At 38.6% G+C, this 27,645-nt stretch overlaps 1 protein-coding gene and 2 non-coding genes across 6 annotated transcripts; all 3 read left to right on the top strand.

Annotated features, from left to right (window-relative positions):
* Positions 1 to 158: 158 nt before the first annotated feature.
* Positions 159 to 27,503, top strand: NAP1L4 (nucleosome assembly protein 1 like 4). 4 transcript variants are annotated; one of them, XR_007631450.1, is made up of 17 exons: positions 159 to 275; positions 2,001 to 2,041; positions 4,153 to 4,184; positions 5,384 to 5,445; positions 6,674 to 6,773; positions 7,706 to 7,847; positions 7,953 to 8,039; positions 9,564 to 9,683; positions 10,240 to 10,311; positions 13,443 to 13,582; positions 15,510 to 15,655; positions 17,550 to 17,572; positions 17,929 to 18,048; positions 18,345 to 18,374; positions 19,599 to 19,676; positions 20,852 to 20,889; positions 26,221 to 27,503. XR_007631450.1 is itself a non-coding variant. In XM_050335527.1 (17 exons), the coding sequence occupies exons 3-16, from the start codon at positions 4,171 to 4,173 to the stop codon at positions 20,855 to 20,857; spliced, it is 1,119 nt and encodes a 372-aa protein (XP_050191484.1). In that variant the 5' UTR covers positions 159 to 275; positions 2,001 to 2,041; positions 4,153 to 4,170; the 3' UTR covers positions 20,858 to 20,889; positions 26,221 to 27,503. The 4 variants fall into 4 exon arrangements, 2 of the variants coding, with proteins under 2 accessions (XP_050191484.1, XP_050191482.1); XM_050335527.1 differs by having other exon boundaries at positions 19,620 to 19,676; XR_007631451.1 differs by lacking the exon at positions 20,852 to 20,889 and having other exon boundaries at positions 26,221 to 26,312.
* LOC126651383 (small nucleolar RNA SNORA54) lies at positions 8,244 to 8,372 on the top strand. The gene has a single exon (XR_007631665.1). It is a non-coding gene; the product is annotated as a small nucleolar RNA SNORA54 (small nucleolar RNA).
* On the top strand, positions 11,392 to 11,512 carry LOC126651382 (small nucleolar RNA SNORA54). The gene has a single exon (XR_007631664.1). It is a non-coding gene; the product is annotated as a small nucleolar RNA SNORA54 (small nucleolar RNA).
* Positions 27,504 to 27,645: the final 142 nt, after the last annotated feature.

The raw sequence follows: 27,645 nt of genomic DNA, 5'->3' as shown, positions 1-27,645 counted from the left end.
CCGCGCGCCGCCAGGCCCGCGCGCCCTCCCCCCGCCGCGCGCTCCCATTGGCCGAGCGGCGCGAGCCCGCACAGTCAACATGGCCCGCGTGCGGCGTGGCGGCCGCGGCGCCGCCGGAGCCAATCGGTGGCGCGTTTGCTGAGGGAGGCGCCCGTGCCGCGGCCAATGGGACGCGGCGTTGCTGGCGGCGGCGCTGCCCGAGCGAGGAGGCTGCGAGGGGCGCGGGCGCTGCGGCCTCTGCGGCGGGAGCGGCGCGGAGCGGAGCGCAGGGGCAGGTGAGGGGACCGGCACCGCCAGCGCCGCCCGGGCACCGCGCACGGCCCGGACCGGACACCGCCCTGCCGGGCTGCGCCGGCCCTCGGGGCCCGCTCCGCGCGGAGCCGCCCGGCGAGGGGAGGGGGGAGCCGGCCTGGCCGGACCAGGCCTGGCCGGGCACCATTTTATGGACCGTTCGGGGAGCTCGGGCCGAGGGAGGGGCGGCCCGCGCTGCCCCGAGCCTGGCGGAGGGGAAGGCAGCGGTTCCGGCCGCATGTATGGCCGCGCTGGGCTGGCGGCGCGCCCGCCCTGTCCCCGCCCTCCCGGCAGAGCGGGGGAGGAGGAGGAGGAGGGCGGCTGTTGGTGGGGAGCGGTGTCCTCGGCGCTCGTACGCCGCGCTGCTCGGGTTGGGTCAGGCCCTCGGCCGCTCGGCTGACCGTGGTGCCTTCGTTTGACCTCAGCCACGGTCCTGTGCCCCAGCAGCGTGGTGGGGGGTTTTGAGAGGGCTCGCGTTTTCATTTCGAGTTCCCTGTCTCCCAAGTGAGGGCCTGTTTAAAATTCTCGCTGCCGCTACGTTTGTTTACTACGCGTAATACCAGCGCTCGTAGGGTTTGCCAGACTCCTCCGTTCCTGTAACATCTGCTCACGGTGCTTCGAAATACCCAGTCAGAGAAGAGAGCGTGTGAGTTACAGATGGAACCAGAATCACGAGACAAATATTATAAAGTCATCTCTCAACAAAATAGCGTTCTTTCAAGAAAGCTTCCGAGGGGGGCCCAGGTATTGCTGATGTCCGGGGCTTGTGGAACAGGTTAATGAGCTCCTTCCTTTCGACTGTTTTTTTTCACCATCCCTTCGAATTTTCCTTCGTGAAAATATCAGACTCTTGTGGTTTTGGCTCCCCACGGGGTTACATCCCAGCGGCTCTAACGTGGAAGTCACAACTTTCCCTTCTGATTTGTTATAGTTACGAAAAACAGAAACAGCCGTGGGAAGGAGCCTTCCTGTGAGTGCAGGAGCCCTTCGGTTTCCTGCTTTGTGTTTCAGTTGTGTTCGGAAGGTTTTTTATAACAAGTCATAGGCTTTCTTGGCAGAGAAGATTTATTCTTCGTACACTTTATTTACGAGTATATCTCGCCAATGTACAGACTTTTCCTTTAAATTTGTGTCCTTCAGGATATTACTTGTCCTTGTAATGGCCTTTTCCTGTCCTGGTGTGCGTCGAGTTTAGGGTTTCCTGCTGTTTTTAGTGACTGATGGTGGGTGCTGTTTGTGCCAGGCCAGTTGCAGCAGCCTGTACTTTGTGGGACAAGGGGTTGTTCTGGTCCCCTCTCTCCCCAGCGCTTCATGTCTGCAGGAGTCATTTGAAAACAGAAACAAGATGCTAATTTGGCCTCTTATTGGTGGTGGCAGCGATAACAACGATGCCTCCCACTGTTATTTCCTTGGGGTTCTGATGGCTTTTTCATGTCTTCACTGGCTGTAAACTGAGCTCACTTGCTTGGAAAACAGTGCAGATGATGAAGACTCAGTGCTTTGGTACTGCACTTTTTCAGCCAGGTGTGCACTTAACTTTGTCTTTCTTTCCCCTCCTGCCATCAGCAACTCGTGCTGAACCGATTTGTTGATGACTCTGTGGCAGTGAAGTCATTACGGGGCAGCTGGGATGAAAACGGGAATCACAAGCTGTTTTCTAAGAAAGCTTCTTCTAATTATTGATTGATATAACTCTTTTTACTTTCCAGTTGCCAAAGCCACAACTCTAGGGAGTGAAACAAGACTTAAAGTATGTATTTGCACCAGGGAATGGTGTATTTTTTTTTTTCTTTTTTTTAATTGTTGTTGTTTCTTGTTACTTGGGTGAATGGCTTTTGTTAGAACGTGCCCAATTCATGTCTGTTCTAGTGGAGATTAATTCAACTGCTGTTTTAACATTATTCAAGCTATGGGCAACTTTATTCCATGTTTTCCAAACGCGAATTAGGATCTTACCTTCCCTCAGCAGAGCTGAGAAGTAGTTCCCTCCAGGAAATACAGCACATACAGTGCAGCAGAGGAATGTGCTTTTTCCATTAGCTCTGTCACGGAGCATAGGTTGGAAGCAACAAGTGTTTGAGGATAATTTTTGAGTAACACAAGTCTGCATTTTTAGTTGCTTACTATAGCCTCTTCTAATAGTGACTGGGATCATGTAACTTGTTGGCTGAACTCTGATGTTAGGTCAGTTTGCTCTGTCTTACCTTTTTAATTGTATCTTTTTCCCCTGCCTTCTATTTGCTATAAAAGCCTCCTTTATACTCCTTTATTTCTTCAGCTGTAAGATAGTAAAAATCTTCTGTTTTGCCCTAGCAGGTCGTTGGTGCCATGGTCACTTTGTTTTGTTATGTTCAAGGCAAGAGGAAGTGTTTGCAAATAAATCTGCCTGAGCTGGTGAAACACCTACTCTGCCAGGAGCCCCTTTTGTTTGTTCCTGGGCTTGCCCTATTCGGTGGGCTCGTGGCTTGTTTGGTAGATGTTAAATAACTTCCTGTGGAATAATCTGAAGTGTGCTCCTAGTATTTTCATAAGTGAACAAAACCTTTCAGCTCTATTTAAAGCAGTTGTGAAAGTGTTGCTTTTCCAGCTTAGAGCAGGATTCAGCATTTTCCAGATGGGAGCGTGCATGCAATCTCTGGGCTGCTGCTCAAGTTGGCATTAGCACTTGGGTTCTTCTTTGGTAGCCCTGTATTGGAAGCTGGGCCTAATCAGCCTACTTAGCCTTTATAGAATCTAAGAAATCAAATCTCTCGACTCTCATGAGTGATTGAAGCTCCTTTTTGTTCTGAACTTGACTTGCAAACTAACATCTGCTTTCTTGAAAGCTTGTTAGTGGAAAATGTCACCTATGCTTCTGTGTGATAGGAAGTGATTGCTTGAATTTGTGTTCAGCTGTTTAGAATGGGGGTAAAGAAAGTAAAAAAAAAAACAATATTACTAAAATAGATGTGCAGATTTGGGTGTTTCACCCCAGTAAAGAAAGAACAGCAAAATAAGTAAGACAATCTGTCTCCCTCCGGTTTCTCAGGAAAGCTAATTTAGATATTGGGGGCTGGAGTAGCTGTGCTAAACTTGGTTCCAGTCATTGCTAATACCAAGATTTTAATTTCCCATCTTTCCTCTTCATTTTCTCACACCTGATAAATTCAAGGCAAATCTTTATATAGGGGATTGTGCCCTCATGACTACTGTCAAAACCCCTTCTCTTGGTAAATAATTTTCCCTTCAGTGTTTTTTTTTTTTTAATCTAGTAGCAGGCTCACTGTAGAGCACCAGAAGCAACTATTCATGAAAATAGCCCTGATTAGACAGACAAGTGAAGCATATTTTTCTGCCTGGGTGGTGGAAGAAAAAAGTCATTTGGAAGTTGTTGTAATTAATTCATTTGAACTTTCATTGTTTTCAGCTCTAGTATGCCACTCTAGTATAGGCAGAGATTAAAAATTCATTATTTACTATGATACTGTCAAGGAATTAGAAAATAATATGTCGTCTTCTTTGACTTATTTTTGTTTAACAGAATGCAGAGCTAATTTAGGAAACTGTGGCACTTGTCTTCAGGCTGAAGACACATGATAGGGTAGAAATGTTTTAGTATCTGGAGAATTTAAGAGAAAAAGTAAGTTTTAGGGGGGTTAAACCACCTAACAGACTGTTTATAAACTGAGCAAGTTCCAGTTTGAATTGGGTACTGTGGTAGCTGTTTACTGTAAGGAATTATGCATGATGAATTTCTTAGCAAAACCAGCAGCTGTTAATTTGTGTCGAGGTTTTAAACAATGAGCTGTTCTATTTTCATCATCTGTTGAGGTAAACAAATTGCTGTAAAAGTATTTTTAAATGCTGTTTTTCAACTTGCAGGTGGATACAGGCACACAGATGGCAGATAACAGGTATGTTGGACTGTTTTCTTGAAGTTAAATCAGGGTGGTCAGAGCCAACAGTATATCTGGTCTTCTGCAGGAGAGTTGTTTGGTTTTTTTAACCTGTGAAGAGTGGATTACCAAACTTGGATAAGAATGACATGGTAATATTTTCTCTAACTAGGCTGTTTTTACTTACAGCTAGGACAAAGTGCTCATTTGATACAGGAGAAACTGAGATTGTAGTGTATCAGATACAGCATTAGTCTTCTCTTGGATTAACATTTGTCTTGATTAAGTTTTCAGTGTTCATATTTAAGTGCCCTAAAGAACTGAAGAGAACACGGATGCTCAGTGTTTCTCTAATCTATGTAATTTAAGTGTGCAAAAGTCACCATTTTGTTTTCTAGTTTACATAGTAATTTTTGAACAAATAACCATCTTATGGAACAGCTGCAAATCCATATGTGCTGCTGGTGTTCTGAGGCTTGCAGTGCACCAGAGTAAGCTGGATAAGCTGGTCTGTCCAGTATCTAATAATACCCCTTTGCATATATGATACCTCTTCTCATTTTGTGTCTGGGTTAGGGTCAATTTCAGCAATATCCAGTCTGCATTTTGTGACCTGTACACTGGCAGGGAGCACGGGAAGTGTGATGGAAGACACTGCAGCAGGGAGCTGGGGAGGACAGGGACATCTCTTTTAGAGTAGAAGTAAATGCCTTTACTAGAAAACAAAACAGCTTGTTATGGAAGTTTGAAACAGAACTTTTATCTCTTGTTTATCTTCCTTTCTTACCTGTATCATTTCTTGTGTTTTTCTTCATCACTTACACTAAAAGTATCATGTGTTTTCATTTGTGAGTAATAACATTTTTCTGTGTGGAGTGACCCAGTCCAGATGAATGACCAGCCATTCACTTAATGAGATGAATTTATCTGTCAAAGATTTTTGCTTTGGTGTTGTGTTTTGTTTTGAGGTTGGTTGGTTTTTTCTTTCTTTACCTTTCCTTGCTCTGCCTTTGTATCCTATTCATGTTAGGAGATCTGGTTTTATATCCAAACCTTTTAAGTTTTCACAAGTTTAGGCATAAATATGTATCTTTTATTGGCATACTTGTTTATAAAACATGTCCTGTAGTAAAATGAAAATTCAGAGTAACTTGTTCTTAAATATTAACATTTTTGTAATGTGCCTTTTTAATATGTTACATTTTGAATTCTTTTAGTAAAACAGAAGATACTACTTCAGATTCTCTGGAGGCTGCTAAAAATGCAACCAACAAAAAAGGTAAGAAGTACATAGTAGTAGGTAACATTACAGAAGTGGGATAAACCTACTGTCTGGTGTATTGAAGCTTCTTTATCTACAATTCCAAAGTCTTTGCAGTCAAAACTACAGATGTGTTTGCAAAGCAATGATATCTAGGCCAACTGTTCACTTTCTGATATTTTCCATGTTCACTGCAGCCAAAAGCAGAATAAAGGCTATATTTTTGTATATGTTGTGACTAGGAATAGGCTTTACTATTCACAAAATAACCCACCAGACACTTGCAATAAGGCCCGTATAGACAAGCTTGTAACAACATGTAATCGTTATCAGCGTAATTATTAAAATGAGCAGTGTCTGTGCTAGTTCTTTACTGTCTTGTTTGTTGGAAAATGCGTCTGTAATGTGTCCTCTTGCAGTTTTTATTCTCCATTTGGAAGATCTACAGATAATTGCTGATCAAATGAATACTTCAGTGTGCCAAAAGCCTACAGTTCCACTATTACTCTGAGTATTCAAATTTTGTAAGAAGAAGCAACACACCAACCAAACCTGTGTGCTGTGCCATTTATTGGGTTTTTTAATGTCTGAGGGGAAAAAAGCAGTGAGAAAGAATGGAAGGGTGTGAAAAGCAAATGTCTTCCCACCATGACAATCTGACTGGTTATTAGTAAGGGTTTTTAACTCCTAACCCAGAAGCATTTTATATCTGACCTCCTGTAAAGAGTCTTACAGATTATAAAATTACCTTTATTTAAAAAAATTAGTAGTTGTTGAGGTCATAGTGTTTATGCTTCTTTGTTGTACAGTACGCAAAGTAGTTGTCAGGTTTTTTTCAGGAGTCAGACTAACTGGAAAACAAATATCTTGGAAGTATAATTCAGTGGTTCTCCTCTTGCAAATTTATATGTGGCTTATACAGCTGATGTAGAGGGAGAATAAACTCGTGTTTTGCACTTTCTTACATAAGGGGAAAACAGGAAATTAGCTTATGTTATCAGTAAACTACTCCCTTGTAAACGCGACTGATTTACAAAGAGAAAGGTGTGTTTTCTATCATTATTCAATATATATTTCTGAAAGCTGGTCCTGAAGTAATTTTTTTGTGGTATTATTTAACTATAGTAGTGTTATTTGAGGTCTGAAAATAGAGAATATTTTTACTGTGACTGCTGTAAGGCACAGTATGACAAAAGCACTATAAATAAACGCAGATTTGTTTAAAAGTGGTTTTCTGTCTTCTTAGAAAAACTAGCAGACCAAGTGATGCAAAATCCACAGGCCTTGGCAGCTCTACAGGAACGTCTTGACAACACAGCACTTACTCCTTCAAGTTACATTGACACGTAAGTAGTGGGCATAATAAAATTCTTGGAATACTGAAAGCATAATAGATTGTTATTAATGAATAATTGAGGTGGGAAATTAGAACGAAGGGTTCACTAAGAAAAATGGTTGACTTAAACCATGATTCCTAATGGCCTGCTTCAGGAAGGAAGAGTCAAGTTTTAGTTTGCTGACGCAAAATGGCAAACAAAATTTTGTCAGGTTCAGTGTTTTCCTTGGCTGTTATTGTTTTGGATAGAAATAACTCTGCTGCCCTCCATTGTTTCCTCCTGTGACCCTTATTCTGGCAGGGCATGTGCTGCACTGACTGAGTTTCTGTAGGAATGCTGTTCAGGATGTAATGGAAAACTTAGGATATGTAAATCCCTAGTTTGAAGCTTAGTTTTGTATTAACTGTAAAGTAGATTTAAATATTGCCTTTAGTACATATTTGTCTTTAATTCTTGACTGAGAATAGCTGGTTGTAGATCTCTTTTAAAAAATATATACGTTCTGTAAAGAGTTTTTTACATGACTGTATCTAAATGTTTAATAACCTAAAGTGCAGATGGGCAATGTGTGCTTTTTAAGTATGACCTGTGAATCAAAACTTTCCCCTGTAGAGTGCACAGTTCTTATTTTTCATAGATGGATCAACAGAGATTTAGTCTAAAAGTTTAGATGTAAACAAAGGTATTAATTTCAGATCTCTGAACTACACGGGGAGGGTGGTGGCCCCAGGGGATCGAACAGAAGATAACACCTTTGAGAACAACTTGGGTAGGAGAGGATTCTTTCAACTTTTTGAAATAGGTTTTGAAGAAATGTGTATTTGACATGAGCCTTTTATTTAAAAATTGCAAGTAGTTAAAAGCAGCCTATTTCACAGTGGTACATTAAATAAATGCTGAGGTAACTAACTTTTAACCTTAAATAATTGTTTGGCTTTTAGTTTTCCAAAAGCAGTGATAAGAAGAATTGATGCCTTGAAAAAGCTCCAGGTGAAATGTGCCCATATAGAAGCTAAGTTCTATGAAGAAGTACATGATTTAGAGAGAAAATACGCAGCACTCTATCAACCCCTTTTTGATAAGGTGAGAAAACTGTGTATGTAATTTTTATTTCCTTGTTCCTGTCAGTTCTGGTTGAGTATGTATAATTTTACATCTTCGACTACATTCTTCATTTTTCTAACACAGAGAAGAGAGTTTATTAATGGAGAAGCTGAACCCACAGATGCAGAGGCAGAATGGCACAGTGAAAATGAGGAAGAAGAAAAACTGGCTGTGAGTACAAGCTGAGTGATGAACTACTGGTAATAAATCAGATTGTCAGAGTTAGTTCCTGGTCTTTCCATTAAGAGACTCATCTTTTTATCAGTAATAAGTTCTTGTGATGAATACACTGTTATGTCCAGTGAAAGCTTCTAAGCTTTTAGTTTAGCCTTTTTTCAAATTTGTAACCTGAGTGAATTGAAAAGTTGCCTTTGTTGGCACTGTTCGTAACCTGTTAACAGCATCTTCCTGCTAATGGGTTCCATTCCAGTGCTACATTGATACCCCAAGGTAATAGAAGGCTGGTTGTTTGTCTACCTGTCCCTGTTATTTTGGGGGACATAATTAGCATTCATTTTCATAAATACAGATTAGACACATGTCACAGTCATAAAATGAAATCGGGCCTAATAAAATGCGTGCTCCCTAAAATGTGTGGACTCCTACTTGTCTCTTGAGTAGGAGCTATCTAGATTTAGGAGGGATAATATAGTTTGTAGGCTGCCTGTTACTTTCCTGCCATCATTTTTGGAGATGCATGCTCATGGCTGGCTTTTTCTCAGAGAATCAACCTACTTAGAAAGTTGTGTTTGCTATTCTGTCAGGTTTCTTTGTGTTTTTTTTTCCTTGGCCTGATTTTATTTAGTTTTTTTTGGATGCTGTTCTGTATACAAAGCATATTGTTCTCTTTTGTTTTTACTGATCTCCTGAGATTTAGCATGACACACACAGTGCTCCTTGTGCATAAGCAAAAAATGTTTGTTAGGTTTTGTGTAAATACAGCATTGACAGGCCATATTCCACACAACTGTAAAATCAGACATGTCTAGATGGGAAGTAAACTGCAGCTTTGTGTTCGTGACCAGTGATGGCCCAAGTAGCTGAAGATCTAATATATCTGCTGCTATCTAGTGGTGTAAAAGGAAAGGTGCAATACAACTAATTCAGACTGCACATTTTCTGCTATTTTTTGGTGATGGAGAAATGTCTTAGTCACACGTAGGGACTTCTATATAACAAATCAATAATCTGAGACAGATTATTAAATTTGATTTAATAATAATTAAAATTAACCATGAAAACCAACTTTACCAAGTATTTTGCAAAATGGGGAAGCTAAACCAGTATTTCAGAGGGCAGAGTTAAATTTTAAATTTTTAGATGAAACACTGTAAATGGCACATGAAGCTACAGAAAGTAGATTCATAGAAAAATAGAAATGTATTTCTATTTTTTCTATTTGTAGAAAGATAGAAACATGTTTTAATTATTTTTCTTTGTCAAGTCAGTGAAGCTGTCACTTGGTCTATTTAGTCATCATATAGAAGAGTTTCAAATGAGGTGAAAGTAAATCTGAGTTAAAGGTATACATATTGTGTAAGTAAACCTTGTATTCATTGATGAGAAAAAACCTGTACATTTCAAATGTTCCTTAAACACAGTTTCAGAGATTGCAATTGCTTTGTCTACCCCTGTTTATTAAATATACTAGTCACAATTTCATTTCTCAAATGTTTCTGTATTTTTTTTCCCCAGGGAGACCTGAAAAATGCAATGGTAATAGAAGAAAAAGCAGAAGAGACAAATGTCAAAGGGATTCCAGACTTCTGGTTTACTATCTTTAGGAATGTAGATATGCTAAGTGAATTAGTACAAGTAAGTTTCTCCTCTGAAATGAGTGCCTTCTGTTGTGTTAAATTAATTGCTTTTTCCCATTAATAGTCAGTCCTTGTGGATAATGTGTGTGAGAGACCAAATATTTGAGCCTTTAGAATCCCTGAAGATGCTTGAAAGGCACAAGTGCTTGGACAAGCACTGTTAGTTTTGCAAGGATATTATAAAAATATCCATGGATTAATTGAATTCATGTGAAATAGATTATGTAGTTTTGCCCAGTTGTATTAATTGCTTTTAATGCTGTTAAGACAGAATTCCCTGAAGCATGTCTTTCTGTGAGTCTGGCAATAAATATCCTGAATGGTTACTATATTTTTGGTCATACTCACACAGCCTGGCATTTGGCACCTTTTTTACTGAAGGAGAGGCCTAATGATTGAGAATTTGGCACAAAGTATTTGCGACTACGATTTAAGAAATTAGGATCCAGGTCTTTACTTTAGCTGAAATTGCTGAATAATTACAAGGTTTTTAAGAAGAGGAGGTTCTTCCAAATATTACCTGCTGAATAGGGTTTTACTGTTTTTCTGCTTAGGAATATGATGAACCTATCTTGAAACATCTGCAGGATATTAAAGTTAAGTTTTCTGAACCTGGACAGCCTATGGTGAGTTTCCTCTGCTTGTTTCTCATGAAGATTGTAGTAGTGAAGTGAACAGCATTCCAAAGTTTTCATTCAGTTCTTTGGCTGTAGGTGTGAGGTTTCTTTCTAAGCTACTATTTTCAAGCTTTGCCTTTTAAAGATCTGCCATCAGCTTTCCTGACCCTTTGCTCTTTTATTCTTAGCGTGGACATCTGTGACATCACTGTAGTTTATAGATTAAGATTCTGGTCAGTTCTGTCTAGTTTTTGCTTTTTCTCTCTCAAATTCTGATATAGCTGCTCTTAGTAACAAAGTTATATGTCTAGTTTTCATTTTCAAATGAAAATTAATTGTGGGAAAAATTCTAGGTGCTACTTCCATCTCTTTTGATAAAATATTCAATACAGTGACTTGGGGATACTAATCAAAAATGATGATGGATACTGCGCTATTGAAAGGCATAGAAAATATATAATCTTTTATAAATGTACCTAGAGAGCATTGTTCTGTTGCTTATTTAATTCATCCAGACTATACTTATTCCCTGAACTCCTTCTGAGAGGGAGGCATGGAGAAGGATGGAATTAACAGCCTAAACATCCTTTCTTTAAATTTTATCATCGTGGCTTTTTTCTTATATTTCATTTTTTTTGTTTTGCTGTATGGATTTATAGTCTTCTGACAATGTCCAAAATAAATGGAAGAAAAGCTTCACTGAAGATTCACTAAAGATGAAGGGACTTTCTCAGAATAGCTTTTAAAGGTTAATACCAGATGAAGCAAAGTTTGTTTGGTTTTTTTAAGTCCTTAAACACTTGAGCTGATAATAGGCAAGAAAGCAGTACAGGCAGAGAAATATTGAGAATTAAGTTTCTAAACACTGCTAGGGCTAAAGGAGAGGATACAAGTTTTATGAAGAAAATTAATTGTCTAAACACAAAGTATAGTATTCTAAGAAGTTGGATCTTTTCATCTTGAAACATATCTATTTGGTGGCATTTGGATGATTTGGTAATAATTGGATTTTGTGTTCTCATTCAGCTTTGTTTTACAGTACCTTAAGCTGAAGAATTGCTCTTAAAACCTCAGTGGATTTATCTCGTCTTGCACTGTTCGTAACCTTTTGACAGCACATTTCTGTAAATAGGTTCCATTCCAGTGCTACATTAAATCCAGTAATGGGAGGCTGACAAGTTCTATGTCCCTTCTGTATTTGGAGACAAAGGATGCATTACTAACTGCTTGAGTGAAACCCGTTCTCCAGTTGTGTGTGACTTTTGTCTGAAATCTCTTGCTGTTGAAAATCGGTGCAGCAGTGGCTGCTTTGTACTGTAAAAGCTTCACATAATCAGTGTGTAATAAATACACTAATTCTGCGGGGGATTAGGTTTTGCTGCTAAAAGAAGTACATGATAGTAAGGCATTTTCTGAGTTACTGTTGACCCAAAGCCATTAATTGTAGTTGTGGCACTCCAAAAGTGGATTTGCCTGGCTACAGTTAAAGGCCTTTCAAGTTCTGTTTCTATGTACATAGAAACTTTAATTTGCATGAAGTGTAAGTGATTCTTTCACTGTTTGCTTTTACTTATTTATAATCACGTGAGTAAACTTACATGTATTCTATAATTGTAATTTCTACCTATATAGTTATTTGGACATCAGGATCCTCAGCTAGCATATTCAGACCTGGATGTTGCATCTGGGTATAACTTAAATAGTTTAAAAAAGTAAGTTCTCTTTTCTGAACTTTATGAGAACATAGCAGATAAAAAACCCCAAAGGTAGCCAAGTAAAGACTACTGCAACACTTCAAATAGTATGTGAAACTTGAAGCTTCTTGTCTCCTAATTAGCAGGTAAACAATGAAATGCTGAAATACATCCTCTGCAGATATTGTTGTCTTGCTAGCCCTGGGGATCCTGCATGCTAAGTAGTGCCACTGGTAGCCTATTTATAGCCCCAGTGATGGTTTATGGGATTATTTGGGTATGAGTGTTCGTCACTGGTAGTGGATAAGCTAAGTTTGTAACTATTCCCCTGAGCGTGTTTGCCAGAGAGAGATTACTCTTAGCTGAAGATGGCCTCCAAACCGTACAGCTGTTTTGAATTGCTTTTAAATGGAAGTAAAGCTAAAATAAAATAGGCAATGTGAAGCCCAGACAGATATTCAAGTGTACTTCTGGGTCCCAGTGGCTTCCTTTCCTTGAACAGTGAGCGTGGGGTTTGGGAAGGCTGCTGTTGCCAGTAGTTTCCATAACTCCTTGACCACTGGCTTTGCAGATTTCAGTCGCTAGGAGGTTCATGAGGCCTTAGAAAGATTAAGGGGCCTTTGGGAGATGAGTGAGGGATAAATGTCTTTGATGAACAGGCTGATGTCTCCAGAGCTGTTTATCCTGTTTGCACATGGATGGCCTTGAAAAACAGGATGGCAAGGCAGGCTTGGTGACAACAGACCATTCTGTGGCCTGACTCTGAAGAGTGCCTGAGGAAGTATATTCAAGGCTAGTGTTTTTGGCAGTTACACCTGCTGTAGCCTGTTAAGACATGTAGAATTGTAGGATTCAGTTTGAGCCAGTGTTCTTTTGCAGGATTTTCTGTTATCAAATGGGAAAACCCGCTCTGGTGCCTGGTGAAGTGTACTGTTTAAATAAACTCCTTCAATCTAAATTTTGTTTTAGTCAGAAATAAAGTTTGTTTCAGTCTTTTAAGGTCACGACATTGATCAGAGTTGGGAGAGTAACAGAACTGCGCGGTGCTATTCTGATGACAAAATGACTTCCGAGTGACATCATCCCTAGTGCAAGGATGGTGAGAGGCTTCCATAGGAAATGAAACCAAGACTTTTTTTAAAATACCTATTTCTGAGGTTGCTTTTAGGACAGCAGTTCTATATGTAAAGGTGAATGAAATGTAGTAATTACCTGATTAGAATTTGAATATTAGCCATGGTTGTTCTGGCTTCTTGCACTTTCAGAATTGGTTGATGTTCTTAAATTTCCTGGTTCTGCTCTGGTTTGAAAGATATGTTTGTCATCAAATTCTCATTTTTTCCTGTATGCAGAGTTTAATGCTTGATTAATGATAATTATGCTGATGTGTTATTTCACTGATAAAAATTCGTGGTAACATAAAATTATAATGGAAATTTCTTCCAGTCTTTCTCATTAGAGTTCCACTTTGGGCCCAATGACTACTTCTCTAATTCAGTCCTGACAAAAACATACAAGATGAAGTCGGAGCCAGACAAGACAGATCCCTTTTCATTTGAAGGACCTGAAATAGTTGATTGTGAGGGGTAAGGAAAAGTAAAATTCAAAAAAGCTTCTGAAGTAATAGTGCATATTTTTTTCGCTTACTGTGATAATGATTAATGAAGATAAAATTGTTATTGACTTAAAAACTGGGAATGTTTGTAGGGATTATGATGATGTTAGCCTCAGCATCAGAAGGAACAGATGCATGGATGTAGATACTTTTAACACAGTGTATATTTTAAATCATATGCCTTTGAAATGTAATTCTTCACTAATTGAGGTAACAAAACTTTTATTTCCAGGTAATTAGGTAATTTTACTTTACATTTCACAGACCACCTCCTCCTCCTCCTCCTCAGTTTGAGGAGTAGCCTTAGACTCTCTTGGATTCTTTTCATCTCCTCAGCAATTTTTATTCGAACAGGAGTTAGTATGTAATGATCAGGCAGGAATTGGTCACATGTACCATCAGTTCTTTCAACCTGTTTTGAGGCTGGAATGTACTGGCCACGTAGTTTGGATCTGGTAGTTGTGGCTAATGCAACAATTTTTAATTTTTAATTTTTTTCAAAATGTGTTTAGAAACCAACTGTGGAATGGTGAATTCTTATGACTATTCTGGAAGTCTGTTGAGTTGGACACCATATTAGAGTTTTTGGGGTGTAAAAGATCATTCCATCTAACCTAAGACTTTCTCTTGACATCAATGATCTCTGTTCTATAACTGAATTTCAGTGTCACACCAGAGCAGAGCTGACAGAAATGAAAAATGATTTTGTACCTTATTTTTCTTAGCTTCTTGGTGTCTCTTTCTGTTGATATTTTTCTTGGGGTTTAGTTTTGGTTTTATCCTTTCAAGGATGTGTTTTGGTGGGGGATTTGGGGATTTTTTGTGGTTTTATGTTGTTGGTTCTTTTTAAACTAAAGAAATGCCAAATACTTGGGGTTTTTTGAAGGCATCCTAATAACCTCAAAACCTTCTGACTTGTAATGCTACATACTAGCTTCTGAATTGAGTATTCACCTAAAGTGAGGCAAAACATCTGCTTGCATGGTTAGTGAAGGTTGTGTCCAAGTTACAGACTAGTCTACACTGAAGAAAACTTTAGTTAATTACAAGAAAATGTTTTCAGTTTAAGTCTTACAGAGGAATGCTTTCCTAAATTGCTGATATGTCAAAACTTTGATTTCAGTTGATGTTTCCTGATGAAGGTGTTAGATACTGGTACAAGTAGAGCAGGAAAACATGTCTGTGACTTGTTATACAGGTTAAGTATAAAACTGTTGACTTTGGCCATTTATGTACAGGGCAATATATTTTGAGGCACTTAAGGATTACTGTGACACCACTATTTCTCTTTGCCATGTGCAGTTTTGGATAAAACTATAGATGGATGGAGAGAAACATTTAATTGAGATAAAGCGTCAGTTTGTACAGTAGCAGAACAGAACAGGGAAGTAAACTCTTTGCAGCTTGCTGCACTTGGCTGCCAAGTCAATCTGAGCACTGCTCTTTATAGAACTAAAGCATTCCTCTCCTTGGCCCACTCTTTGTGCATTTATTTTTAGGATACTGCCTTGACCTGTAGTGACAGGATTGTTTCCTGCTGGTCTGACTGAGATTTTTTTCTCTACTAGCTTTATCACATCCTTGGTTACAGAACTCCAGTAGTTGGGTCAAAGGGGCTATTAAAGTATGGGCGGGGGCAGTGATTACTCTGCAAAGACAAACTTGTACAGCATTTTCATTTAGGGAACTATTTGATGTGTCCAAGATAGGCATAGTCTCTAGTTCTGTGATGCATCCTCTTCACATCTTGTCAAGCAGATACATTTGCTAGTGAGTGTAAAACTAGCTTTATCCAGAGAATAATAAACCATCTTTGCCTTGATGTTGCTGCTCTGCTCAGTTTCTTATTTTCACTGATGTCTTCTGTTAAAATGCTGTTTTCCACATGTTGTCTCTAGGTGTACTATTGACTGGAAGAAAGGAAAAAATGTTACAGTTAAAACAATCAAGAAAAAGCAGAAACACAAGGGTCGAGGCACAGTTCGGACAATTACTAAACAAGTACCTAATGATTCTTTTTTTAACTTCTTCAGCCCTATAAAGGGTAAGCTTGGAAAATAAAAATTTAGGAATCTTGAAATATGTTGTTTTATTTATATGTATTTGTATTTATGCAGCTTAAACCTTCAAATTATTTATACTGCTGCATTGTATACTGTCTTCTTATTAGAGGAAGATTGCAACTGCAGCCGATCCAAACAGATCATTTTGTTCTGATGTTATTTTGTAGCATTTGGCCAAGAGGTGTGTATTGTAAACAGGATTTGTAGTATGGAAACAGTCTCATGTAGAATCTCCTAAAGAAGTTGACTTGTTTTACCACAGGATGGCTCCATGCATCAATTTGAGGTTTCTAACATGCAAAAGAAATCTCTTCCAGTGTTGGTCAAGTTAAAGCATATTGGTTTAATTGAAACCTTTGTCTTAAGTGACAAACGTCCTGTAGTTTCTTCTGTGATTAATTAGTGATCCCTAATGCTCCATACAACTTTGTAATTTTCTTAGTTGCCTAATGTTAGATGTGTACTCACATATTTAAACAATTTAGATGGATTCCAAAACTTTCTTTTTTCCTTGGCACATCTCTCAGTGTACTTTTTTGCGAGCATGGATAGAGGAAGTAGTTTATTTTGTGGACTAAAGGGGTCCTACAGGAAGGGTGGTAGGGGACTTTTTGCAAGGGCATGTAGTGACAGGACAAGGAGGAATGGCTTTAGGCTGAAAGAGGGCAGGCTTAGATTAGATCTTAGAAAGAAATTCTTGATGACTGTGAGGGTGGTGAGGCACTGGCACAGGTTGCCCAGAGAAGCTGTGGATGCCTCATCCCTGGAAGTGTTCAAGGCCAGGCTGGACAGGGCTCTGAGCAACCTGGTGTACTTGAAGGTGTCCCTGCCCATGGCAGGGGGCTTGAAACTAAATGATCGTTAAGGTCCCTTCCAGCCCAAACCATTCTGTGATTCCAGAGATGTACAGAACATAATGGACATTGGTTCTCAATTTTGGTTGTGGGATATTATGGACTGCCTGTCCCTCCTAATTACCATTGCAAATCCCCATGTACATGGGGATAAGGACCAAGTGATACGTATTTCCAAAGTTGGGATTTGTTTGGTGCAGAAATACCCTTTAAATTAGTTTTTTATTGCTGCTTTCAGAAGGGGATGGAGATTTGTTTTTATCATGTTGGTGTTATATTAGTTTTTGAGATACTTTGAGGACATACTCTGGAGGCATCTGTGTAAGAAAGATAAGACTGACATCTACTGGTAGCTGATTTTTCAACTAAGGAACAGGCTGAACCAAGTGATCACTTCTGTAGTAGGATCACAGTGCCATGGGACCTGAGTAGAAAAGGGAAATCTGTTTTGCTTTGTGTTGGGGTTTTTTGTTTTGGTTTTTTTTGTTGTTGTTGGTCAGTTGGTTGGTTTTGGTTTTAAACAAACAAGAAACGCACCCTTTTCCTTCCTGGTTACAGTACTGGGCCTCTTTGCAACAACACTTTGCAAATTCATGGCAAAATGATCATCTCTATTTGGGGAGATGAGAGGGTTTGTAGTGCTCTAGCGAAGTAGTTACTGTAATTACAGCATCAATGCAAAATAAAATGTATTGATCTCTGAAAGGGGAAATGTGATCTGCATGGCTTCTGAATCCATCTTTGTAGAAAGAGTATTTTCTGTGCAAAAATCTGTGACATCCATGTGGCAGCTTTGATCTTATTACAACATGTAAAATTTTTACAAGTACAGTATCTGTAGGTTTAACTTCATATGAATCTGAATTGCCATTAAAGGTTCAGTAGCTGCCTTCTGAAGCCTTTATAGCCCCAGTGTTTTCTGGTATGAGAAGGTCTTTATACTGTGTTTTGTCATCTGGAATATTGAGGTGAGCTAGACTATACATGCTTGTCTTAAATTTGCTGTCTTTTCCTTTTGCAGTATCTGGTGATGGAGAGTCATTGGTAAGTTTGTTTCTGAAATGGCACAATTGCACTTTGCCGTGTCCTTTTTACTAAGTCACTCTATAGTGACTTAGGGTTCTTTTATTGAGTACTGTGTATTTTTGCTGTTATTTCTGCTTTTGACACAGTAGTCTGTGTGTAGAAAGTAGGAAACTTTTACAGTAAATCTCAATTCTGCAAATCTAGATTTTAGACCTTAGATTTTTGTTACAAAGTATACAGAAAGTCCATGTGACCTGCAGGTTGATGATGACAGTGTAATGTTTTCTTAAACCTGTAACTTTGAAATACTTTCGTCTGCTTCTGTATAGCGTACCACATTTGTATTAGAAAAATCAAGCTGACTTGCCTTACAGGATGAAGATTCAGAATATACTTTAGCTGCAGATTTTGAAATTGGACACTTCTTCCGTGAAAGGATAGTCCCTCGTGCTGTGCTGTATTTCACTGGTGAAGCTATAGAGGATGATGATAATGTATGTATGCTCTTAACCGTTTTGTTTATTAGTCATCATGTAGATAGAAACATTCTCCTCTTCTTCTAATTAGACTGATGTGAAGTATTACTTAAAAGAGAATAGCAAAAAAAAAAATGAAGAGATTCCTGTTCCTGGGGAATAGGAAAGCATCATTCAGCTTGCTATGAGTTGTTAATCTGCTTCTGGAAGAGGCTTAGTTTCAGTTACTGTGTTTGAATATGCTACATCCATTACTGCAGAGGTTTTCATGCAAATATTAATAGAGCTAATAAAACCTTGGGTTTGTTTTTCAGTTTGAAGAAGATGAAGAAGGTGAAGAGGAGGTGAGATGCACACTGTATCTTTTATAGATAACTGATTAGCTACTGCATTCTAGAACCAAAAATAGTTCTATACAGAGTAGAAAATAGTTGTTTGAAAATGCTCTCATGGATAATTCTTTCCAAAAGAGTTCAGCATACCTGACTTAAAAAAATCCATGGCTGGTTTTTCTTCTTCATAAAAGTACTTTCTGCAAGAACATTTATCCATTTTTTCCCAGTATTTTGAAAGCTGCTTTCTGACTTCAGTCAAAAATTAAAGACAAGCTCTTAATTTCTTGAGTGCTGCATAAGAATCTTCAATCTCATCTATTACTTTGGAGGTAGTGGAATTCAGCTGTCAGCTTTTAGTTGTCACAGGCTTAAAGACTCTTTTACTAAATGTAAAGTAAAAAGGGGGGAGTGTGCAACTGCTCAGCATAAAGGCTTGATTTAGGCTGGAATTTCTAGCATACGAAGAGCTCTGCTCTGTTTGCAGTAGCATTGTGTGAATACAAGCATGCTGTGAAAGGCTTTGCATAAAACCACTAAACGTTACCACACTTCAATGAACTAATATCCTTTACAAAGAATTACATTTTTTGTTTTACTGCCTTTATTGTGATGTTCTTGCTAATTTGTCAGAGGTACATACCTGACTGTTGTCGAGTTCACCATACTCTTAAAACATGAGAAGTTATCAAGCTGGTGGTCTGATGTGAGCTGGCAGCCTTCAGCACGCAGTCTCATTTTTTCCTCTTTGCTTAGGCTGTTGAATAACTAAACATTTATTTTTAAGATGGGTATTGATAGAAGTGTATGTGTATTTTTCATTTGTCTCCCATGCCATATTACTTGGATGTAGTTGTGTATAGAACACAGTGCAAAATACTGCAGAATCCTCTGTACAGGAATACATAGCCTGTCCACAGTAATCCAAATAAACAGACTCTTTGGAGGGACATCAAAACAAAGAACAAAATTAGACATATAGACCTGTTACCAGAACTGAAATTCCAGATCATGTTAGGTAGAAGTTTAAAAATTGCTAGGTGACTGCAGCAGAGTCTTAAGCCATGCTGAAACCTTTAAATCATCTTTTAAAGATTTTACAGATGCTGAATTCTTTCATATCAGCCCAGTGCTGACATCTGAAACACTCTGGAATACAGTGATAACATAATTTGCTGTTTTGCTTTTTGTCCATTACAAAAAGTTGCACTTTTAACCTGTTTTAATTTCTGTTAGTTTATCTCTATTTTGTCATAGGAGTTGGAGGGGGAAGAGGAGGGAGAAGAGGAAGAAGATGCAGAGGGTGATCCGAAGGTAAGGATTTCTGTGTGCTTAGTCACAACACAGACTATAATTATGAGCAGTGTAACTGAGGTTATAATAGTTTGTGAAAATATCAATAAATTATTTTAAAACCCCAAACCTCAGCCTAACTTCTGACTGCAACATTTTCATCTTCTTCAGCACTCAAATTGCCCTTACAAGTTAAATCATTCCATCAGTTGAGAAGATGTAGGGTTTTGTCTTCCAACCTGCACCAAGAAAGAGATAATTTCCGAACTGTGTGCCTTTACTTCTTAATGCCATCTCTGTGTAATGCTGATAGATATTTTTCCTTTAGAAAGTGCATATTCAAATATTCCCTGAGTGGACTTCAACTTAGAATTAGTCTGACAAATCTCCATTAGCATGTTTGTTTATTTTCTTTTCCTTAGAATTGTTCTTTATCGTTGTCCTGATGGCTGCAGGTTAGACTCCACATGTCTGTACTTGGTTAGAAATCAAAAAAAGTTAGTCCTCACCTTTGAATTTGAAACTTTGATACCTGGCGTAAAATTCAGCCTTAAGGGTTAGTGTTCCTTCTGATAGGTCTTTTTCAGTCCTTCAGTCCTGGTAAAGTTAATGCTTATATTTAGTGAAGCTGGGACAGCGATGACAAATTTGGGTTCATTTAGTTCTTAAAACATCAGCTTTTAATTTTTTATAAAGACAGATGAAAAAGTGAAAAGCTTCCAAAACTGCTTGATCTTTGGATGAAAGTCTTAACAGCAGCTTAATCTGTTACTCCTCTGGTGTGGTTTTATATACATCATCCTATCACTAGTAATGCTTTTTGCTACTCTATTGAGAATCAAGTTAGGTTTTCTTTAATGAGAAACACTGTGTACTAAAGAAAGTCTGTCTTGTGCAAAGATTAATCAAACAGGATTAGAGTGGCAGAAATAAGTATTCTGACTGCTTGGTAAGATCAAGATGCAGTGGGGTACCTGTAATGGGTAACAGTTGGACAGCTGAGAAACAGTGTTAGTTCTGTGTCAACGTATATTTTTGTGAAGTATCAAATATCCTTCCAAAGGATTTGGCATTCTGTAGGGGAAAAAAAAAGCTTAGGTTATCTTGGAAGGTTATGGTTTGTTGCCTCCTGTATTATTTTGTACATTTCACTTTTCATCCATGCTGACAGTTCCTTTCAATTTTTTCCCATTTAGGTGTAATATAAGTCTGTTTATCATTCATACATTTCTAGGTAAGGTGGAATTCCATTCATACCTAACTTCCAAGAGTCCCATTTGTAGTCATGTAATGTGGTTTGTTTTCTAGGGTTTTCTGTTTTGTTTTTTATTCTTTTATGGGGAAAAGAAATGGGGAAATTGTGACTTCAGAGTTTAGGTTTTATTAGTAAAAACTAGGAAGAAATGTGTATAGAGATGACTGCCTTTAAATTGTATAATTAAATTAGATTTGTCAGGACAACTCTGCCTTCCTGCCTTCTGCTTTGCCTTTGTAGCAGTCAAACTGTGTTTCGTATACATATGGTAAAAGATACTGAGACTTGTCAGACTTTTTTTCCTTGTTTCTGGTTTGATGTTGCATCTCTTTACTGTTTCTAGTGTACTTGCAAATTATTTCTTAAGTATCTTCTCTACTCTTAAACTCTTGTAAGTCATCGGCTTACTTAGTATGTCTTTTCCATCTTATTTATGATGCCTGACAAAGGCAGTCAGTCACTCTTAGAAGCCTTTTCTTGATCTTTCATGATTCTGCACAGGTATTGTTCTTCTGCTCATCTGTCTCTTCGTTTAAAAGAAGAAAGAAAAAGTTCCTTCTATTGGATGCTGCCATCTCTCACCTTTCATCCCATTCCTTATAGAGAACAATGCCTGCAACAGCCTCCATACTTCCCCTCCCACCCCCCCATATTTTAGCTTGTCTTTTATTTTGCTTATTTAGGAGAAGCTATAATCTTTCCGTGTCATTCCCTTTGCATAGATAATGCCCTTCTTTTCCTTGGTTAAACTGAAAATTGAGCTGTGCTTTTGTGTTGGTTTTTGGTGTTGATTTTCTGATGGGATGTGCTTCAAGACACCAGCCCACCTGCCTCAGCACACTTGCACTGGTTGTTCACCTGCAGGAGTAGAACATCCCTTTGTCACAATGGCTTATCTGTTGTCCTGTTGCAGACTGCTACACAGCTCTTTTCCCTTCCCACAATTAAAAATTGTCAGCCACTGGCTCCAATTTTTGAAGTCACCTTGAAGTTCTCTGGTTTTGCCTTTTAACACTCATACCTCAATCCTGTTTTCCATTCTTTCTTATGTTCGTCCCATTTTCTGGTCCTGTTTCTCCCTGTCCCCTTCCTCTTTTTCCCTTTCAGTTCCCACCCTTGTTTTTTCTTATCTAGAATAGTTTTCTTTGTCGTGTACAAAAAAATAATTGGTCTGTTCTGCTTTCAAATCCAGTTTCCTCAGTCTTTTCCATATTACGTCCTCCTTTAGCAAATGTATAACAATACAAGTCAACACTTTCTGCTTTAATTTTTACTCCTTCCTTCCTCTCACTCTTGTCTGTTTTAAGTACATCTGAATTGTTCAGTTACAACCAGATTATTGTCATCTCTTACACAAAGCACTTATATATAACATAAGTTGTGGCTTTGGAAGATTGAGCAGTCAGATGATTGGAAGTAGCTTCAAAAGATGCTACAGAACTGGATAATGTAGCTTGTTTTGTATAGTATATTTTTCTCTGTGCTTGCATGCCCTGTGTTTCTTTAGCTGCCTTTATTTCACATGACTGAGGCTGTGCTTGAATTGAGAAGTAGCTGACAGGGTTATACAGAGTGTTGGTTTGAATCATGACCAAAAAAGGTGCTATGGAGAAACACTGCATGTGCTTCAAGGTGCTTTGTCTAAGTTACAGAGGCAGTTTGGACTGCTTGCTAACTTAACTCTGGTTAGCTCTGGGTTTACTTCCCATGTGTATGTTTTAGATCCTTGCTTCTTCTCATTCAATTACATAGAATAGAAAATAACCAAAGATAGGTTTCAGCCTTAGGACCCCTAACTGGACTATTTCATGGAAGCCGTTTGAAATACTGAAAGGCTTTCTAACCTTCTCTGCTAGAATGGGCATCAGCTGTAATGCCTACTGCCTGTGTTGATTCCATTGTTGGCAGCAGAGTTGTTTGGGAGTCAGATGAGATCTTGATGAGCTGCCTGTGCCTGCATGGCTACTTTAGCAATGGAAAGCTTCCCAGAAAGTGAATTGGAAAAGTAAGGAGAATAAAGGCTTGATTGCTCTTTGCATCACCTAGGAATGTATCCTGTCTAGTATGTTAAAACTTATAGAAAGACTTATAGAAATTGAGTATTTCTTTTGGTGGTAACTTCATCTGAAGAAGGATCAGTCTGGAAAAAATAAAATTGTTAAAATAAATGGCATGGATATTTTGGGCTTATGTCCCCATCCTATGGGACACCAGTTTAACTGGATGGGTAGACATGGTGGGCTTTGTGTAGGAAAGTCATGAAAGCAGCTTTTCAGACCTGCTTTTCTTCTCCATTTTACCTTATGTTCCTGCAAGTGTTAGGTGACATTTTTAATTCCAAACAAGCGTAATAGATTAGAGGCAGTGACAAAAAGCTTTATATTGAGCTTTGTTAGCAAAAGAGAAAAAATAGGTGGGAGTCTCACCTTATTCAGCTCATTCACCTCAAAGTGGAATCAAAAGCCCAGAGTAGTTTACACTCCTTGCACAGAATAAGTAAATATTATGAAATACTTTAAAGATATAGAAAAAAAATTTCTACCAGTTTTAAAATTAACTGAAATCTTTTCTCATGGATACTATAGAGAACCCCTTTACAGCAAGAATTCTTGTCACTGTAGCACTGGCAGTGATCTTCAGCACATGTGTTTACTGCTAAATTTATTTTAAAACAAGATGCAATTCCTTCTTATCTTTGTGGGTTAAAACCTCTCTGGTCTTTATTTGCCTGGCCAATGCACTTTACCACCTTTCTAAGATGTCTTGGGAAGTTAATTTAGGGAAATACAGTTAATTTAGGGAAATACAGATGAATGGAAATCTTGCTAGAAGGGGGAGATGAGGGTACAGGGTCTCTCTAAGGCAAATCAGTGGATTGGTAGCGACTGAGTGATGACCAAATGTCACCAAATAGTCTGGACACTGCAGGAAGAGCAGGCTCAAGCTTAATAGCACTGCCTGAGGGAGTGTGGGTGTAGGATCTCCATCCCACTCACAGCTTGGGGTCTGGTCCCTGATTTTACAGGAGCCATTAGAGGCCAGAGATGGGTTTAAACATGCACGTGCCTGATGGAGCAGCTGTAACTTGAAGGGAATTGTAGTTTATCTGTGCTTTGTTCTCTTGTGATCAGGCCGTGAGATGGTTTGCATGAGGCTGACGGGGTAGCTGAAGGCAGTGTGGAGCTCAGGGCTGTGCTGAGGAAAACAAAATGGTGGGAGAAAATTGATTATGTTGGAATCTGGATCTGAGATACTGTGTTGATACTTATGGCCTGCTTAAACACTTTGCATATATGGTCAAGATAGATATGCCTTCAACTGTAAGCTAAAAATAGCATAAAGTAGCAGTATTTGTTTCAAAATCCTCCAACAGCTGACTCAGATCCGGGAACACTGTTTGGTTTTGGTTGTTTTGTTTGGTTTTTTTTCTGAGAGCAGTAATCAACATTGAAAGATCCTTAAGAAGGAACTTTGTGATTTGTGTGAATCAGTTTTTACAGGATAAAGAATTATATGCAATAAATACAATTTAAATGTTTACAGAATTAAAATACAAAGAAGATAATGCAGTTTAATAGAAAATATAACAAATGTTTTGGTTGAATATTAAAATTTGGCCAAAACGGTTGCAGTGGTCAATCTTGATTTGTGTTCTTGGTATAAATATAACAGGTGAATAAGAAGGAAGGAGGGAGATGAAAAGACTTAAGTATATTTTAAATAACATTTGTTACTTTATCATGGCTCTCACCCAGCATACAAAGGAGAAAAGTGATGCTGTGCACTACTTTGTGGCCATGTTCAAATACAAAGCAGTTACAAGAAAAACATAAACCTTCAGAAAGTTTTTGATTAAATGCTGCTGGTTTTTGCCTGCCTCTAAATAAAAAGGAATAGAATGCAAGGTACTACCAGTGGCAGTTAGATTTTTCTTTTTTAAGAACAAGAATGCTAATTTTGTGTTCTGTGTAGAGGTATCCCTCTTTTCCCGTACTTAGTCCCAGATCAGTGCAAATTAATTCACATCAGTGTTACTTGGAACCCCAGGCAGATGAGAGGGAACAAAGTTGAAATAGCCAGATGTGCTGGGTGAGGAAAAGCACAAGGGCAAAGTCTGAAAGGTCTCTTGACGTATCTGTGCAGAAGAGACAGCATTTGGCTCCAATCCAGACTTGCAGTGGGGATGATAGTGACCACTCTAACCCTCAGGCAGTTTAGGTGAGGAACAGAAAAATAGCCTGGATTTAGTGCAGGTTATCAAGGGCAAAACTTATCAGGAAGCTTAAACTAGTTGCACCTATTCTTCCTCGCTACAGGCAAAAAGCTTAAGTTGTCTTAGCTCTTGCTTACTTGATGTTTAATGAACTCTTGCATGAGTACATCTTTTATAACATACAGAGCTCTTCACGATAGTTACTAAGAAACATTTTATGTTGTGTCAGTGACATTCAAGTCATGTTTTATACCTGTATTTTTCTTTACTAGAATTCAGTGACTGCTATTTGTTTATAATAAACTATGCTAAGGAGGGTAAAGGGAGAAGCAAAGCAAAAATTCACTGAATAAATTCTACTTTCTAAGAATCCTATCTTACAACAGAAAAAGCAAGAAGTGCAGTGTAAACCTGAAGTTCTTAGCTGTTTAAGTACTTGTTCTCACTCCCAAATACACTTCCTTTTGCCAAAGGGGAAGTTGTTTTACTACCTAATCAAGGTGTTTCTACTTTTACATATTCAGATTAACATATGGACTTCTTGCCCAGCATTAAATTGTTGAATAGTTACCTGCTGGTGATGCAGAACCTACAAGAAATCAACACATTAATTACATTTTTATCACCTTACCAGAAAGGGCAAGGCTCCTAAGGAAAAACTCGAACGTGCTGCAGAATAAGCAGCCTACCTTCCCTGCCTTCCTCCTTCCTCAGAGTTAGAGGAGGTGGCAGTTTATTGTTAAAATTGTTTAATGGGAACTGAAAGTCCCATAGAGCCTCTGGTTGGGCAGAGTAGGAGGTGGTTTACTTTCTTGTTTGTTTGAACCTTGACCTACAGGATGGAGTGTTTAAGAACACAAAAGTAGATTAAAAATTACAGGGTACCAAGCAGCTGTGGGCAGGGGGGAACCCAATAAATATGGTGACTGCTGTTGGACCTTTATGATGTGGCCTGAGTTTGCATGTAGCATTTATGTACATGCTAATGACACCTAGTTAATTTGAAACTGCATCGCCAATTTCTCTTATTTGTTGAAGCGTGTTTTTATATGCCATTTTGATTTTTAACTGTTTATTTTCTTTTTCATTTTACACAGAAAGAGTCCAGCCAACCTGCTGAATGCAAACAACAGTAATAAGGAAATACCACTTGGAAGTGATATTTGAACAACTTGTAACAAATAGTTGGATACCTGGCCTGCAGTTCAGGATATTCCATCGCTGCAGCACAATCTTATTAACAATGCTTACAATTAATTTGTTTTAAAATGCATGATTTTCACTAACTTTATTGCTTAACATGTACAGTGGCAACTTCAATGCATTTGGGAAATATGAGGTTTAAATAAAGCACACTCTACAGCCGTTGGTACACTGTAGCTAAGTATGTCAATAGGCCTTTAGAGCCTTTTGCCCTATGCATAGGGGAATAGTCCAGACTACCATGTGAGGATTATCCATTTTCTCGTTAAACATTGAAAATCGTGGAATAGCAATGTGCTGAGAAGCTAAAGTAAATGGATTACATGTATGGTAGCTGAAACAGATAGAGCAATATGACTTTTTTGCTAGTTCCCTCCCCCTTTTTTTAATGTTTCTCGCAACCTACAAATTGAACTAGTGCTTGAGCAGCTTTAAATGTCATATTTATTATCTCAGTACAACCAATCGAGTTGAAGTAATTTTACTTCATTGAAGAGGGTGTCATATTTGAGACTTAGTTGTTCATCTTACTATTTATTTATTCATGTTTGTAAGTACTTTGACAGGATTAGTGCTTTTTAATAGTTTTTAATATACTTGAAAAATCTTCTTCCTCTTTTGCATACAATATGGGTACTTGTAAAACAGATGATTCAAATTGGTCTCAATGTAGTAGTCTAGACAGAAGAAACAAACTTGCATCAAAATGACAACTCTTCTGGATGAAGATCAAAATGCAAAGGCCAAACTGTTGCTGTTGATGGAAGTGGGTTGCAGCCAAAGAACCAGAACATTTCCAGTAGTCTTACTGCTTAGTGTCCAGCATGAAAGGACCTTTCGCTCTGAACACGGAAATTTATCAAAATGAACCAGTTCAATAAATCTGAAGTTTGGGTGTCTTACTTGCAACACTGAAATTATTCCATTCCACAGTTTGTTTTATTTAAAGTTCTGAAGTCTTCAAAACTACCTTTTGTTGTTGTGTGGCACTTCAGGTACACGTTTCTAGTTTCAGCATCCATTGCCAACCTCTGGCAGCAGTTGAATAGCAGCTGTATCAACACTGTGACCAGGCATGTAGAGTGCTCCAGCCTTACCTTACACATTTGTAACTTAATACGGTGTTTTCAATTTGTACAGAATAGATAGAATATTCTATTAAAGTTGTGAAACATGATCGTTGGTGCCTGTCTGATCCGTGACGCTTCCTGAGTTAAATGAACGCCTCTTTGCCTTCGCTAGGGAATGGTGAAGTGTTTTAACAGAGCACGCTCCAGCTGTTTGGCCGTGCGGCTCCTGGCTCAACCTCCTCCTTTGTT

Source organism: Myiozetetes cayanensis, unplaced genomic scaffold (assembly GCF_022539395.1).
Source record: "Myiozetetes cayanensis isolate MyiCay16 unplaced genomic scaffold, myiCay2020 scf6-25, whole genome shotgun sequence".
Classification (NCBI taxonomy): domain Eukaryota; kingdom Metazoa; phylum Chordata; class Aves; order Passeriformes; family Tyrannidae; genus Myiozetetes; species Myiozetetes cayanensis.
The sequence above is the reverse complement of the archived record's forward strand: the minus strand, read 5'-3'. Positions and strand labels throughout refer to the sequence as shown.

Bases quoted from the DNA above. Each gene is read 5' to 3' on its own strand.
- NAP1L4 (XM_050335525.1), top strand. The intron at 5,446-6,673 runs GTAAGAAGTACA...CTGTCTTCTTAG, and splicing joins AAATGCAACCAACAAAAAAG to AAAAACTAGCAGACCAAGTG. The intron at 15,656-17,549 runs GTAAGCTTGGAA...TTCCTTTTGCAG, and splicing joins CTTCTTCAGCCCTATAAAGG to TATCTGGTGATGGAGAGTCA.